Source organism: Phascolarctos cinereus, unplaced genomic scaffold (genome assembly GCF_003287225.1).
Source record: "Phascolarctos cinereus isolate Bilbo 61053 unplaced genomic scaffold, phaCin_HiC Scaffold_726;HRSCAF=1367, whole genome shotgun sequence".
NCBI lineage: Eukaryota > Metazoa > Chordata > Mammalia > Diprotodontia > Phascolarctidae > Phascolarctos > Phascolarctos cinereus.
The window spans coordinates 2,785,238-2,800,977 of NW_027556098.1; the positions used below are offsets into that span (position 1 = coordinate 2,785,238).

Sequence of the window (15,740 nt, forward strand, 5' to 3'; positions counted from 1 at the left end):
TTGGCAGATGCAGCTTCACAGCTCTCTGTGACATGACTGCTTGCAGTCGTGTTGTAGATTTGGAGTCTGCCACCATCAGGGACTTCTCTCCAGCCTTTGACTAGATTAGAATCTACTGTTGGAGGACAGTGATGACCACAGAGGCTCGTAAGCAGTTTTTAGTAGTAGGAATCAGCAAAAGACAATGCTGAACCAATTAATCTTTAGCAAAGAAGGCTATTGAGGGTATCCTCCCAGTCACCAGATATATCCTCAGAGATATCCCTGATTCTTTCCTCCCACCATAGTATGTCAGTTGCCAAATCTCATATATTTTACCTCCTCATCAATTCTCACATCTATCTGCCCCTTTCTCTTCACTCATCTAAACTCTTGCTACCTCTTATCTGGCATGTTATATTAAGATCCTAATTTGTCTATCAGCCTATGGTTTGTTCCCTTTCTTATCCATCCTCCAGCCAATGTTCAATGTTTTCACTAGTTATGCTGATTTTCTTCTTTTTTTTCTTCAAAAAATATTATTTGTTATATGGGATGGCTCTCTGAAAAGGGGAGGAATCATGGGGATAACTATGATGATATAAAAAACCAAAGACATCAATAAAAACTTATTTTTTTAAAGAGGACATCTGGATATAAGGAAGAGAGGAGAAGAGGGAGTTCACCCTTACTGGCCTCAATTTTTTCTGTAAATATGAGGCAAGGTTCTCAGATGAGAGGGTGGTGGAAACTTCATGGGAAGTTTCAGGAGGAAAGAAAGGTTTTGAAGAGGCACTATGGAGAGTGGGATAGTGGGTTGATAAGGAAGGTATAATAGGACTGCCTAGCAGCAGTGAGGGTCCAGTTGAGGTCATGTAGCACAAATCTGTAGGGGACCCAGGTAGCTGCATGATTTTCTCCACCTTCCACAGGGTCAGTCTAGGTGGCCTCTGAGGTCACTCTGGGCTCTAGATCTATGATCCCATAATGTCATTATCTCTAAAGTCCTCTCTAGCTCTAATGATCTTCGATTATAATCAAGAGCTGCCCAAAGTCACATTTTGTCACATAGCTAGGTACAGGATGGACTAGCAAAGACCAAATGCAGAGAGACCAGCCAGATGGCTAATAGACTGGAAGAGACCAGACCAGAGTGGTGGCCTTAAATACGGAAAGGGAGAAAATCTAAGAGACCTTTAAGTACCTGGAGGGCTGGGGCTGTTTAATTTTTGGCCTTATATCCCTAGTGTCTACCACAGCGCCTGGTGCATAGCTTACTAAATGTTTGTTGAATGAATGAATGAATGAATGATTGATTGATTGATTGATTGTAAAAATGTTCAATAGAATTTGGTGAAGGAACTGACTGAAGAGAACAGGAAGGAATTACAAAAAGCATATGAGTCTAAGGGACTAGAAAGTTAATGAAACAATTGATGGGAAAGAGTGACTAATTGAAAGGAATAGGATGAGTTTTTGGCATGTGCAGTTTCACGTGTCAAGGAGCAGTAACATTTGCAAGATTTGCAACAATTGCCACTTGAATGTCCCTCCTGACACCTAAAGCTAAGGTATGGATATGGATGTCTTATTTCACATAACCTTGCATAAACTGTTAATGTTTTTCCTTTTCACTGAAAGTCAGCACTCCTTTTCAGTGCAGCAAAAACCTGCAATGCTGGGTTATATGCTGACTCAGCAGAAAAGCAGATCATACATGTTCAATGCTAAAATAAGTCTGATTGGTCACATTTTAAACTAGGACTCAGAACCCCAAGAGGAAAAAATGCCAAGGAGAATTTACAAAGTGCTAAGGATAAAGAGCCTGGCCATTCAAAATACCACCATCCCCAACAGCAACTGACATCTTACCATTAACGTGACCGGCAGAATTTAAAATAGACAGTATGGCCAAGCCAATGTCTAGCTTCTGTCAGCAAAATGCTTTACTGAAAACTCAGCAAAGATTTATTAAATATATTTTATAGAGTTAGAAAAAATAATAAGATTCATTTGGAAGAACAAAAGGTCCAGAATATCAAGGGAACTAAAGAAAAGAAATGCAAGGGAAGGTGGCTTAGCAATTCCAGATCTTAAATTGTATTATAAAGCAGCATTCATGAAAACTGCTTGGTACTGGCTAAGAAATAGAGTGGTGGATCAGTGGAATAGGTTAAATATGCAAGACACAGTAGTCAATGACTATAGTAATCTATTATTTGATAAACCCAAAGACCCCAGCTTCTGGGATAAGAACCCACTTTTGGAAAAAAAAAAAACACTGGGAAAACTGGAGAAGAGTATGGCAGGAACTAGGCATAGACCCAAATCTCACACCATATACCAAAATAAAGTCAAAATGGGTTCATGATTTAGATATAAAGGCTTATACTACAAGCAAACTAGGAGAGCAAGGAATAGTTTACCTATCAGATCTATGGAGAACAGAAGAATTCATGACCAAACAGGAGATAGAGAACATTAAAAAAGCAAAATGGATAATTTTGATTACATTAAATTGAAAAGTTTTTGCACAAACAAAGCCAATGCAACTAAGATTAGAAGGAAGGTAGAAAATTGGGAAAGAATTTTTACAACCAGTCTCTCTGATAAGGGCCTCATTTCTAAAATATATAGAGAATTAAGACAAATTTATAAGAATACAAGCCATTCCCCAATTGATAAATGGTCAAAGGATATGAACAGACAGTTCTCAGATGAAGAAATTAAAGCCATCTATAGTCATATGAAAAAATGCTCTAAATCATTATTGATTAGAGAAATGCAAATCAAAACAACTCTGAGGTACCACATCACACCTATCAGATTGGCCAACATGACAAAACAGGAAAATGATAAATGTTGGAGAAGATGTGGGAAAATTGGAACACTAATGCATTGTTGGTGGAGTTGTGAAATGATCCAACCATTTTGGAGAACAATTTGGAACTATGCCCAAAGGGCTATAAAAATGTGCATACCCTTTGACCCAGCAATAGCACTTCTAGGGCTATATCCCAAAGAGATCATAAAAATGGGAAAAGGACCCACATGTACAAAAATATTCATAGCAGCTCTTTTTGTGGTGGCAAAGAATTGGAAATTGAGAGGATGCCCATCAATTGGGGAATGGCTGAGCAAGTTGTGGTATATGAATGTAATGGAATACTATTGTGCTATAAGAAATGAGGAACAGACAGACTTCAGAAAAACCTGGAAAGACTTGTATGGTCTAATGCTGAGTGAAATGAGGAGAACCAGGAAAACATTGTACACAATAACAGCCACATTGTGAGATGACTAATACTGGTAAACTTAACCCGTCCCAGCAATACAAGGATCTAAGACATCTCTAGAAGCCACGTGATGGAAAATGCTATCCACATCCAAAGAAAGAACAATGAAAGTTGAATTGCTATTTTTTTCTCTTCTGTTGAGTTTTGTTTCCTCTTTCTGATGGTTCCTCCTATTGGTTTTAATTTTTACCTACAACACCACTAACATGAAAATATGTTTAATAGGAATGTAAATATATCAGATTGCACGCCCGTCTTGGGGAGGGTAGTGGGGAAGGAGGAGAAAAATTTTAAACTCAAAAGCATATGGAAGTGATTATTGATAAATCAAAATAAATTAATAAAATTTTTTAAAAGATTCATTAAATACTCACTGTGTACAGAGTAGTATACTTGGTGCTGAGGAGATAACAAAGTTCAGATAAGAAACTGCACCTGTTCTAATGGAATTTATACATTCTAATAAGGTAGAAAGTATATAGTATAATGAAGTGGGAGAACAGAGGGAATGATGGGTTATAGCCTCAAACTGAGACCTTTGTCCCAATTTGGACCCCATTTGTCTAGGGGCCCTAGAAAACCCTTGGACTATCCTTGAATTCTTCCACTTGATCAAGGAGGCAATTCCATCACTTGGCCTTTTATTGTGGCAATACCCAATCTCCCAATTCTGTTACTCTTGATTTAGCCTAGCCCTCCATTGTTTTACCTCCCTGTGGCCCCAGGCTACTTCCCACCCTTAATCCTATCTAGGCTCCATTCTCCCTGGAATTCTATTATCTCATAGATTACCTGGTCACTCCTAGATCCCTCCTATAGTCTTTCTGTATATAAGGTCCATCTTGTCTCCATTAAGGCACTCAGATTTTTACAATCTAGCCAATAGCTCACAGATGCTCAGATTCCTTAAGAGTTGGCTAATGAGGCGGATCTTTAATAAACCTTGTCTTTGGCAGAAAGAAGGCTTGGGTCGAATTCTTTCGGACAGGACCTATATGTCATGATCTCGGGGTCCCAGCACCCCTAAACCTCTAGACTTCATCAGTATGACATAAATAATTAATATTCTAGGAGCAAAATAAAGTGTTTTATGATGTCATAAGGGAAAGTCATTATAAAACTATAAGACTGGGGAAGAATATGGAGGAGGCACCATTTGCATTGGGCTTTAAAGAATGGGTAGGAATTAAACAGGTGAAGAGGAAGACAGAAGGCATTCTAGACACAGAGAATGATCTGAAGAAAAGCATGAAGGTTGCACAGAACAAGGTGTGTTCAGATGGCAAAAATAACCCAGGCTAGCTGGACCACAGAGTGCTGGAGCCAGCTCATGAGATTGTTCAGTTTTCACTGTGAGCATTTATACTAGTAGGGACAAACTAAAAATCAAAGCCTGATTGATTCTTTTGTTGATTATCTGGATTAAGATAAAGAGATAAATTTAAATTAAGGTAGAGAGCCATTAAGCTTGTAGAGCAGAAGTCCTATGGATGAGGATTTTATTACCCTTATTATATTACCCTTAGGCTAAAGAATGCACTAATTTTTATAATAAGGTGTGGCTGATTAGATCCCCAGAGACAAAGGAAGTTGGGAGGAGAGGGCTGAGAAGACTATTTATGGTCACCACACCCTTTCAACGAGCACCTATCAATGGCTCATATGCAAAAGAAAGATTATACAGGTAGAGGACTAGAGGACCCATCAAGAGGCTACTGCAATAAACCAGGGGGCTAATAATGAGGATGTAGGTAGTAATGAGATTCTGCACTAGGATGGTGCCAGTGGGAATTAAGAAAGGTGTTTTCAACATTATTCTTGGTCCCAAATTGCTGTGGTTCAATATTTATATTAATGATATAAGCAATCATAAAATCTGGTAGTCAGTCAGTCAACAAACATTCATTAAACTCCTACTGCGTGACAGACACTGTGCTAAGTGTCAGGGATACAAAGAAAGGAGAAAAAGAGTCCCTGCTCTCAAGGAGCTCACATCTAATAGGAAGACAACACGCAAACAATTATGTACAACTATAATACAGGATATCTAGAGTGCCAGGCCTGGAGTCAGGAAGACTCATCTTCCTCATTTCAGATCTGGCCTCAGACACTAGCTGTATGACCCTGAGCAAGTCTCTCAATCCTGTTTGCCTCAGTTTCCTCATCTGGAAAATGAGCCAGAGAAGGAAATGGCAAACCATTCTAGTACCTTTGATGAGAAAAACTCAAATGGGGTGACAAAGTCAGACATATCTGAAAGAACTAAACAACAACAACAAAAAAAATAGATGGGATAAATTGGAGATAATCAAAAGCGGTAATCTGGTAGCTCATCATCCTATTTAGTGGTCCAAATTTAACTGCATTATAATATTCAATAAAAGTAATAAAAATGAATTTTATAAAAATTTAGATCTATAATGTAATATATGCCATGGATCATGTTCCTTTGTGTTTAACTTCCTACATTCTGTATCACTAAGTCATAGAATCTCAGTTTTGGAAGGGGTCACCTAGACCTATTGTTGAGGTTCAGGGGCACCCCAAAATGTTGAGGTGCAAGGTCATCTCAAAAGAATTCGCTCAGGCTGTCTCCAAATCAAGTAAAGGCATTTACTGTGGATAATACACATACCAAGCAGGCTCTTCCACCCCTTAAATGCAGACACAGCTTAAAGAAAACCCCAGCTTAAGAGAGATGGGCTCCTTAATGGAGACAACAGCTCCTTAAGAGAGACAGCCCCCCCAGGAAGAGGGGACAGCCCCAAGGGAGAGGGGGTAGCCCCCTCCGAAGGGAGAGGACTCCTGCTAAATGAGGACTCCCACTAGCCAGGAGAGGCTAGGGATTCTTACAGGGGAAAATCTGCTTTGAGTGGGGAGATAAGATAACCAGGGACAGAAGTTCAGAGTTTTAAGCTTGGTTTTAAGTGGTACTTGAGATAAATGGGCTTCTCCTAGACCACTCTATTAGAATCTCATCACCTCCCCTCAAGAAGTAGACACCCAAATTCATTTGGGAAAAAGGTCAAGGGTCTTGCCTTCCTTACCACTATCTAAACAGGACTCCCAGCTACAAATCCTATAAATAAAAAACAAGTCAGAAAGCCTCCACTTGAAAACCTCCAATGCCCACTTGTCTCTTGAGATAACACATCCCATTTTGGACAGCTCTAATCATCAGGAAGTTTTTCCTTACAACAAGTTAAAATCGGTTTCTCTGTAACCTTTATTTAACATTTCTAGTCCTCAGTTCTCTCCTACTCCCAAGTCTGCTCCAGACTAAGCCTCCCCAGCTCCCTCACCAAAGTCCTCACATATCACAGCCTCCCATACTCTCAGTATCCTGACTGTCCTCCTCTAGATGTCCTCCAGCCTGCCAATATTCTTAAATTGTGATTCCAGGACTGAACCAATACTGCAGATGCTATACAAATCTAAAAATGTCTATAAACAGTTGCTTACAAATTAAAAAAATAATGTATAGGACATGAAACAAGAAAGCATTGTTATACTATATTCAATGTTAGGACAGAAAACCCCCTCAACAAAATTCAATTTAATTATTGATTCATATTTCTAAAGACAGCTGTCATTAAATCTAGAATATTGGTGGGCTGGTTTCTTAAAAGCAGTTAGATCATGGAGTAAGGCAGGCAATAGAACATTGGTACTCCAAATGTCATCTTACCAGCATGTATCTGATCCATCCCACTCCTCAATTTGCCATAGCCATAGGTCAAAGGTACCCTTTGGTAATTGGATGGAGAAGAAGGAGGAGAACTAATTGGTGACATTGTGGGAGACATGGTGTCCTGTTGTAAAAGAACCAAAAATAGGATTTAGTAGTCACAACTGACAAAACAGAACATTCCAGTTTGCAGCTAAGATGTGTAACAGAGAAATAATGAAATGACTTAGCTAGTATTACAAATGGGAAACTGTCTTTTAAAATGAAAAGGAGTTTGATATAAATATATGCTGTTTTAAACATCTGCCAGAAAGTAAAGACTTGCCAGGAGGTAGTTAGACTACTCAAATGAGGCTATCCCTCTTAGTCATATGATATTTTTCTTTGGAAAATGAAGTCATTAATCACATGAAACTGTAATCATAGAACCCAATTTTAATTTTCTCCTAGATAAGTTCAGTTTTTCACTTATTGATAAAGATTTCTACAAAGTCTACTCTGAAGACTCTGCGGATGAAATTCTTATATTTATATACATCAACAAAATCAAATTCACAAAGCACCTTCAACCCACTAAATTTGAAGTTTATAAAAACATCTGTCCATGCTAGTTTGCTTATATAGGACAAGTTAGCTTACACAATTTTGTTTTCTGCCTTGAGATTCACAAATTATTTTAAGCAATGTGGAGTGCAGGAAAGCATGTTGTAGGAAAGCATTTACATAAATGCATAAACATGAATTATTATTAGGAAGGGAGGGGAAAAAGAGACAGATTCAGAAAGACATAGAGAAAGACAGAGAGAGTTAATAGAAGGATGCTCCTTTTTTACATCCCCACCAGAAAGATACTGGGAGTGAGGATTCAAATATTAATTTAGAGTTGGAAAAACCCTCAGAAGTCATCTATTCCAATCCATCTCTGCAATGACCAAAAAGGTAAAATTTATCTTCATGCTCTCAGTAAAGATGGGAAAGAGGGTGATGAATGAAAAATGTTGTATAAATTGACAAAGTCGCTCCATCAGCTGATTTTTGTTAGCTGTTTCCTTAAAAGTGGACAGGATGGTGTACTGGGAAATGGCAATAGTATCTAGAACAAAACATCATTATAATTTTAAGAAATAAAAATAAATTCTATGACCTCACCCTCCTGCAGAGTTGATAATGATAGGTCTATGGGTTCTTTGCTTTACTCCCAACACCAACCGTCAGGCAGCTAGGTGGCAGAGTGGATAGAGTGCTGGACCTGGAGTCAGGAAGACTCATCTCCCTGGGCTCAAATCTGGCCTCAGACACTTACTAGCAAAGCACTCCAGTATCTTTGCCCAGAAAACCCCAAACGAGGTCATGAAGAGACAGATACAATTGAAAAACAATTGAACAACAACCTACCATTATCATTTATGTGAATTTTTGTTCATAATTCTCCTGGGGAGATTTCATCCCACGTAAAATGGGGCCTCTAAGTGGATACAGATTGGGAAGAAAGGGAGAGGCTAGAGTTGCCTTTCTATATAACTAATTCTAGGGCAATAGAAGCTGTGATGGTGGTAGTGGTGACAATGGGAAGGAAGGAACATCAGGGTGATGCTGTGCAGCATTGTGGAAAGAGTATTGGAGCTGCAGTCTCCCCTCTGATGCTCAGAAGTTAGGTGACCAGTCAGATCACATGACCTATCAAAACCTCAATTTCCTCACCTGTAAAATGGGGCTAGTCTCCCTCCATTTTACAGAACTCAAAATAGAACTCTGTGTCCTATAAGACAAGAGAAGTCAGACTACTGAATATAATTTACCCTTTTCTTGAGGTTTCAGAATCACCATTGCAAATGCTGATCATCAAACTATACTGTGATATTATGAAGAGCAGAGGATAGTATGAAGATTGGGGGAGGGGATTTGTCCCTCCAGTGTACTTTATTTCCCCTCTCTCACAGGTTAATTTCAGTTTATCTTTATTTTATGCAGAATTCAATGGGTTTTCAGTGCAGGGTTAAGGGTAGTTCTTCTACACTTAGTGACAAATACTTTCCTCAGTATTACAGACCACCTTTTTAAAAAGTTACTTTTAGGCTTTCGATAGTATTCAAAGTTCCAAGATAGCCAGAAGACTCACTGATCGATGGCTATGCAGTGCATTGCTGTAGGATCTCACTGAAGATAAAGAGTGGACTAGCACATTCTTTGGTATGGGGAATTTGTACTTCTCCCTGGGCAAGCCAGCTCCTTTTCTGCAATTCACCTTCTAAGAGAGTGGCCTATGACACTAGCAGATCAAGTGGCTTACCCATTTGATCACCTAACCAGACGGTGTCAGTAAGGACTTGAACCCAGGCCATTCTGATTCCAAGGCCGTATGTCATGATGCCTCTCATACTCTTTTAGATTAGATAGATATATAGACACATAGATATATAAATACATACATCTATATGAGCACACATACACATATATTACATCTTGAGAATATATTAGGAATATATATGTAATATATATTAGGAATGATTTTCTAATCTTATACAATTCTCTCTGTGTATATATGTGTGTGTGTGTTATATATTATATATAATATATGAAGAGGCAGCTAAGTGGCTCACTGGCGCAGGGGACAGAATACTGGGCCTGAAGTCAGGAAGACTTATCTTTGTGAGTTCAAATCTAGCCTCAGACACTTATTAGTTGTGTGACCCTGGGCAAGTCACCTAACGCTGTTTACCTCAATTTACTCATCTGGAAAATGAGCTGGAGAAGGAAACGACAAACCACTCCAGAATGTCTCCCAAGAAAACCTCAAATAGGGTCACAAAGAGTCAGATGTGACTAAAATGAATCAATAACAATGAAATATATAAGGGGATATATAGATATACACATACATACATACATATAGATGTATTGCGCGCACATGCACGTGTGTGTGTGTGTGTGTGTGTGTGTGTGTGTGTGTGTCTTTAAACAGATTTTTTTTTACCTGTTTCTCCCCATCATCCACTCTCTTGAAGGAATTCTTTTCCATGGTTACATATGGAATCTGACACTTCATTCCATGAAACTCCACTGGATTGCTGTATCTTATTTCGCTGTCATTTTTCAGAGCCATAAATCGAGGCAGAGGCAATTCTTTAGGAACAGAATCAGATACGCTCAAGTGAGACAATGTTAAGAACTTATTGAAAAGGGGCATTCAACGTCTCAAAAATGAATCGTCTTAGAGGGAAAACTCCAAAACTTCGAAAAATTAATTCAAACCTATGATTTTTTCCCAGAAAGAAGAATATTATAATGAGGTCATCATAGAAATATGCTATGATTACATGAAGAGCATTTTCTGTGACATTTTTAAGATTGCAGTTGCTTCTTCACAGAACAAATTCAGCTTTCAGAGTTGCCTCCCACTTCATCCCTTAGGTCAATACTATGGCTTGAGATATGGTCCTGTGCAGATCGAACCTCTGGCACATTTTTATAACACAGTCACCTTAGGAATGATAATCCCATGCAATTCTGTCTCTATGTGGATGAATATTTTTATTCTAAAAATGTGTTAACCATTAACAAAAACAAACATTTAAATAAACAAGCAAGAATGGATCAAGTCCAGTCAGAAAGACTGAAGTTCAAAGTCTACACCTGATTTGTGCTGTCTGTGTGACCACGAATATGTCAACTTGAACTCAATGTGCCTCAGTTTCCTCATCTGAAAAAGGAGCACAATAACAATGCTGGTACTCATCCTCACAGTATAGTCATGAGCCCTGAATGAGATAATACATGTAAAAAAGACTTTGTAAATGATAAAGTGCTACATAAATGCCAACTATTAACATCATCATCCATAAGCCCTGAGGCTCCAAATTCATCCAAATTCCCTGCAATTCTGCAGGGAATCTTCATTCTGTACTTTCCATCTTGCTCTCATAACTCAAGGATGACAATGATATGGAGCTATGTAAATCAGTCCAAAGGCCATAGAGTTTCCACTGTCAAAATCATTGGCTACAGCTCACATTTTTTTACACACAACCTACAAGAGACTATTTTGTTGTAACTATGTGTGTTTCAAAAATACAAAATAGCTCTGAAAAAGCTCATGATACTCATGTACACTCTTGATTCTTAGCAGAGTGAATCATACTCTCTCCCAAATCAGTGCAACAATCATATGACACAAAGAAATCTAAAATGGATGTAATATTAGAGATTACCCATAATCATTTGCATCTGTATCCATTGTTAAAGACAAGACAAATAAATGTCACTTTGCCCTCCACCAGTTTTCCCTTTCAAAAACGCAGCTGCATCTTCAATGATTGGTGCTGTGAGAAAGCCAGAAAACATCTCAGTGAGAGAAAACAAGAACGCAGGCAGTCCAAGGGGAAATAGATTCCCAGGTTTTCTACCACCCATATGAGGTCTCTTTCCAGTTACTACACCCATAGGAGGTATGCATCTCTATCTCACTTGATCCAGAGGAGCAGGTAACAAACAAATCCCCAGGTAAATCATCATCCAAAAACCCAAAGGAAATACTCCCATGAGTATCCCAAATAAGATACAAACAAGAGCAGCCAACCTGAAATGACACTAACCTTCCTTATAGAGAAGAAAGAAGCCATTTCCAGATGTTTCCTTACCAACCAGAAACACTTACAAATTCATGACAGTTAAGGCTTTAAAAAAAAAAAGCCAATATCTCAGAGGGCCAGCACATAAAATGAAATTCTAGTTTTCTGCTTTCGGAAGGGGATTTGCCTCAGTCTAATTTGTAACCAAGTGGCACAGGGTACACTAACTACAGAGGAAGATCCTCTGAATCTAATCTAGCTCTCCTTCTGGATTTGAAAACACTTTCTAAAAATTCCTTTAAAAATATATCTATACTCACTGTCTCCACGTCCACTTGTCTCCCTCTCCTTAGCCCTCTGCAATCTGACTTAATCATTCTACTGAAATTGCTCTCTCCAAATTTACCAGTGATCCTTTAACTGCTAGATCTGCCGGTCTCTCAATTTTATTTTTTTAATTCATTTTTTGTTACATTTTAAGTTCCAAACTATCTCCCTCTTTCCCCACCCCACACTAAAGAAGGCCATCGTTTGACACAGATTGACAGACACACATACACACACACCAAAACATACTACGAATACTACTATTTATCAGTTCTTCTGTGGAAGTGGATCGTTTTCTCTGTAGCTTTTGATACTGATCCTTCTGGATGCCATCTTCTCTAGGTTTTCATGACACTGGCCTTCTCCTGGGTCTCTTCCTATCTGTCTTAGCACTCCTCAGTCACTTTTGCCAGACCATCATCCATATCCTGCCCCGTTAATGTGGGCATTCACCAAGGATCTGTCTTAAGACTCTCTTCTCTCCTGATATTTGAACTGATCAGCTCCCTTGGGTTTAATTATTATCCCTATGCAGACAACTCCCAGATCTATATGTACCTCCCCAAAAGCTCTCTTGAGATCCAGCCTCACAGTAAGAACTGTCTACTGAATATTTTGACCAGAATGCTGTATAGGCATCTCAAAATCAAAATATCTCTTTTTTTTTTAAATTATCATCTTTCCTCTAAAACCATCCCTTTTTCTATACTCCTTATTTCTGTTGAGGGGACCATTATGATTCCAGTCAACTGGGTTCAAAATCTTAGCATCATTCTTTGACTCATTCTCTCCTACCCTACATACCCAAATGGTTGACAAGTCTTGTCCATTCTATATCCACAACCTCTCATGCACCCAACTCCTTCTTTCTACTGATCCAGCTACCATCATAGTTCAGGCTCTCATTATTCCTCACCTGTAGTATTCCAACAGTCTTTTAATTAATCCCTCTGCTTCACCCTTCCCCTCTCCAGTTCATCTTCCACATAGCTGCCAAAGACATCCCTAAAGCACATATCTGACCACGTCATTCACCTGGTTAAAAAACTCCATTATCTTCCTGTTACCTCTAAAATCAAAGATTTAGAGCCGAAAGGTGTTTCAGAGGTCAATGACTCTTAATTCTCTCATTTTACAGATAAGGAAACTCAAGTCCAGAAAAGCTGTGACTTGCCCAGGGTCACACAGCTAGTTAGTGGCTGACACAGGATTTATACTCCATCTGCTCCATTCTTCCTGACAGGCCAATGCTCTATCCACCATATGACACAGCCTCCAAACAACATCCAATACCTATTCCTTTGTTTGACATTTAAACTTTTTCATTATCTGGCTCCAACCAATATTTCCCACTTTATTGGAAGCTACTGCTGGCCTCGAGTCAGAAAGATCTCACTTCAGATTTGGTCTCATACACTTGCTAGCTGTTGTGAAGATCAAATGAGATACTTGCAAAGCACTTAGCACAGCATCTGGCACACAGCAGGTGATGAATAAGTGCTTGTTCTTTTCCCTCGCTTGTTCCCCTTCCAACTTTAAGTCAATGACTCCATGGGCTGTCCTATTATAGTTGGCATTACCTCATTTGATCTTCAGAACAACCAGGAGAGAGTGGCATCCTGAAAATCTAGAGAGGAGAAAGTAGCAAGAAGGACAGTAAATGATCAACAGTGTCAAAGGCTGCAGAGAGGTTAAGGAGAACGAGAATTGAGAAAAGGCCACTGGATTTAGCAACTAAGGGATAGTTAGTAACTTCAGAGGGACGGATTTCAGTGTAATGATAAAGTCAGATGCCAGATTGTAAGAGGCTGAGAAGAGAGTTAGAGGAGAAAAAGTGAAAGCTCCTACTGTAGACAATCTCTTCAAGGTTAGCCACAAAGGGCAGAAGAGATACAGTGCAAGTTAGCAGGGACGGAAGGATCAGATGAGAGTTTTTCCAGAATTTGTGAGACACGGGCATGTTTGTAGGCAGCAGGGAAGGAACCAGAACACGGGGAGAGATTGTCATAGAGTGGAAGTGACAGAGGGTGCAATCTGGTGGAGGACAGGGGATGGATTGGATTGCTTGAGCAGATAGAGGGGTTACCTTGGTAAAGAATGAGGCCACTTCTTCATGTGAAACAGGGGTGAAGGTGGAGGAAGTTGCAGAAGGTACCTGAGTGATAGGAGACAAGGAACAGGGGTAAAGAGGGAGCTCGTAACTAATGGCCTCATTTTTTCCTGTAAAACGTGAGGCACAGTTCTCAGCTGAGAGAACATGGGAGGTTTGAGGAAGGATGAAAAGGTTTAGAAGAACAGCTATGGAGGGTGGGAGAGCAAGTTGATAAAGTGTAGAAGGATTGCCACTGAAGTAAGTGTGAACAAGGCCTAGATACTTCTATTGTAGGCTAAGTGTGAAAATTCCTTTTCAATGTAGAATTCCTTGTAAGTCACTGGATGAAACTGAGTAACATTGAATAGGAGGTGTATTTGGATTGGTCAAAGAAACTTGGCCATGCTCTATAGGTTTTGTATAGGATAGCAAGCTAATCTGGAACCAGGAAGAGAGGAGACAGCCATTCTAGTCAAGCCCAGAAAGAATCCCTTTGGGGATGGAGGGAGCAGAAGACTCCACCTTCACCTCAGTCTCCTTCCCCTAGCTGAAGGGGACCTCGTAAACTTTGGAAAGACAAAGGATTTTGGATTTTCCCATTGACATAGACGTAGTCATAGAAGCACGCCCAGAACAGCTGACACAGAGTCTGCTTTGGGAGACAAACTAGAGACACGGAAGAAAAACATATTTAGAACTTCACAAGAAGCCCAGCAGAAACCATACCTAAGGGGAAAATTTGAGGCTCTAGCAAAAAGGACTCCTAGTAGCTGAGAGTCAATCCTTTATTAAACTTGAGCCCATATTCCCCTGGAATACATTTTCCTGACAAAGGGTAGCACAGATTTTTGGGAGAAGCATTTATAACAATAGTTTTTACTATACTACCTTGGTAAGTACTCCTTTTCTAATGAATACTTAACTCTGTCTGATTAATTGATATTCACTAATGATTATGAGAGGAAGCACACTGGTTGGGGCTCATGAAATACCCCACAGAATGATTTTTTTTTTTAGTTTTCAACATTCATTTCCATAAGCTTTTTTTTTTTTACTATGAGGCAATTGGGGTTAAGCGACTTGCCCAGAGTCACACAGCTAGTGAGTGTTACGTGTCTGAGGCTGCATTTGAACTCAGGTCCTCCTGACTCCAGGGCCAGTGTTCTATCCACTGTGCCACCTACCTGCCCTAGGACTAGTTCTAGGACCCAGAGGAGGATAAGAAGTGTCCTTAGCTGTCTTCTGAGGACCCAGTCTGCCAGTGTGAGTGTGAGCTAGGAGAATATCTTCAAAATATATACTGCAATTTCACTGAGCAAAAATCTACCTCTTTCCTACTTTACTACTGATTCTACACAATGCGGCCAGGTTGAAGCTAAAACATTCACAGAGATGATTTATGTAATAGTCCCAAAGTTTATCAAGCAAATCTGATTTTTTTCAATTATCCAAATGTTTTTGCAATACAGTTTATGTTTAGTAAATAGGAAGGCCTCGCATGCATAACCAAGTACAAAAAGTCCCATAAAATACATGAATCATCCTTAACTATGGGTAGGTGTATTTGAAGTCACCACTGCCCTTCACAGAGGGTTCAATCAGAGGGTGTTTGTTACTGGACTGGAAAGATCTCTGTTCTGTTGAGCAAAGATTGGGGTAATCGCTTAATAACAATCAACAAGCCATGTGATTCAAAGTGGCAGCTCCAGACCTGGCCCACACTTGCCCTCACTGCTCTTTGGAACAGAAGCAAAAGCTGAATGCAAATAACGCCTCTTCAGAGAGCTTTG

General features: G+C 39.4%; 1 protein-coding gene across 8 annotated transcripts in view; it reads right to left on the reverse strand.

Moving 5' to 3' along the window:
* Positions 1-15,740, reverse strand: part of REPS2 (RALBP1 associated Eps domain containing 2) — a 352,146-nt gene that overhangs the window by 159,324 nt on the left and 177,082 nt on the right. For all 8 annotated transcript variants that reach the window (XM_078146089.1, XM_078146083.1, XM_078146082.1 and 5 more), the window contains 2 exons: positions 9,938-10,086; positions 6,964-7,087 (listed from right to left, as the gene is read on the reverse strand). In XM_078146089.1, the coding sequence (XP_078002215.1) occupies positions 6,964-7,087; positions 9,938-10,086 (273 nt within the window). The remainder of the gene's footprint in view (positions 1-6,963; positions 7,088-9,937; positions 10,087-15,740) is intronic.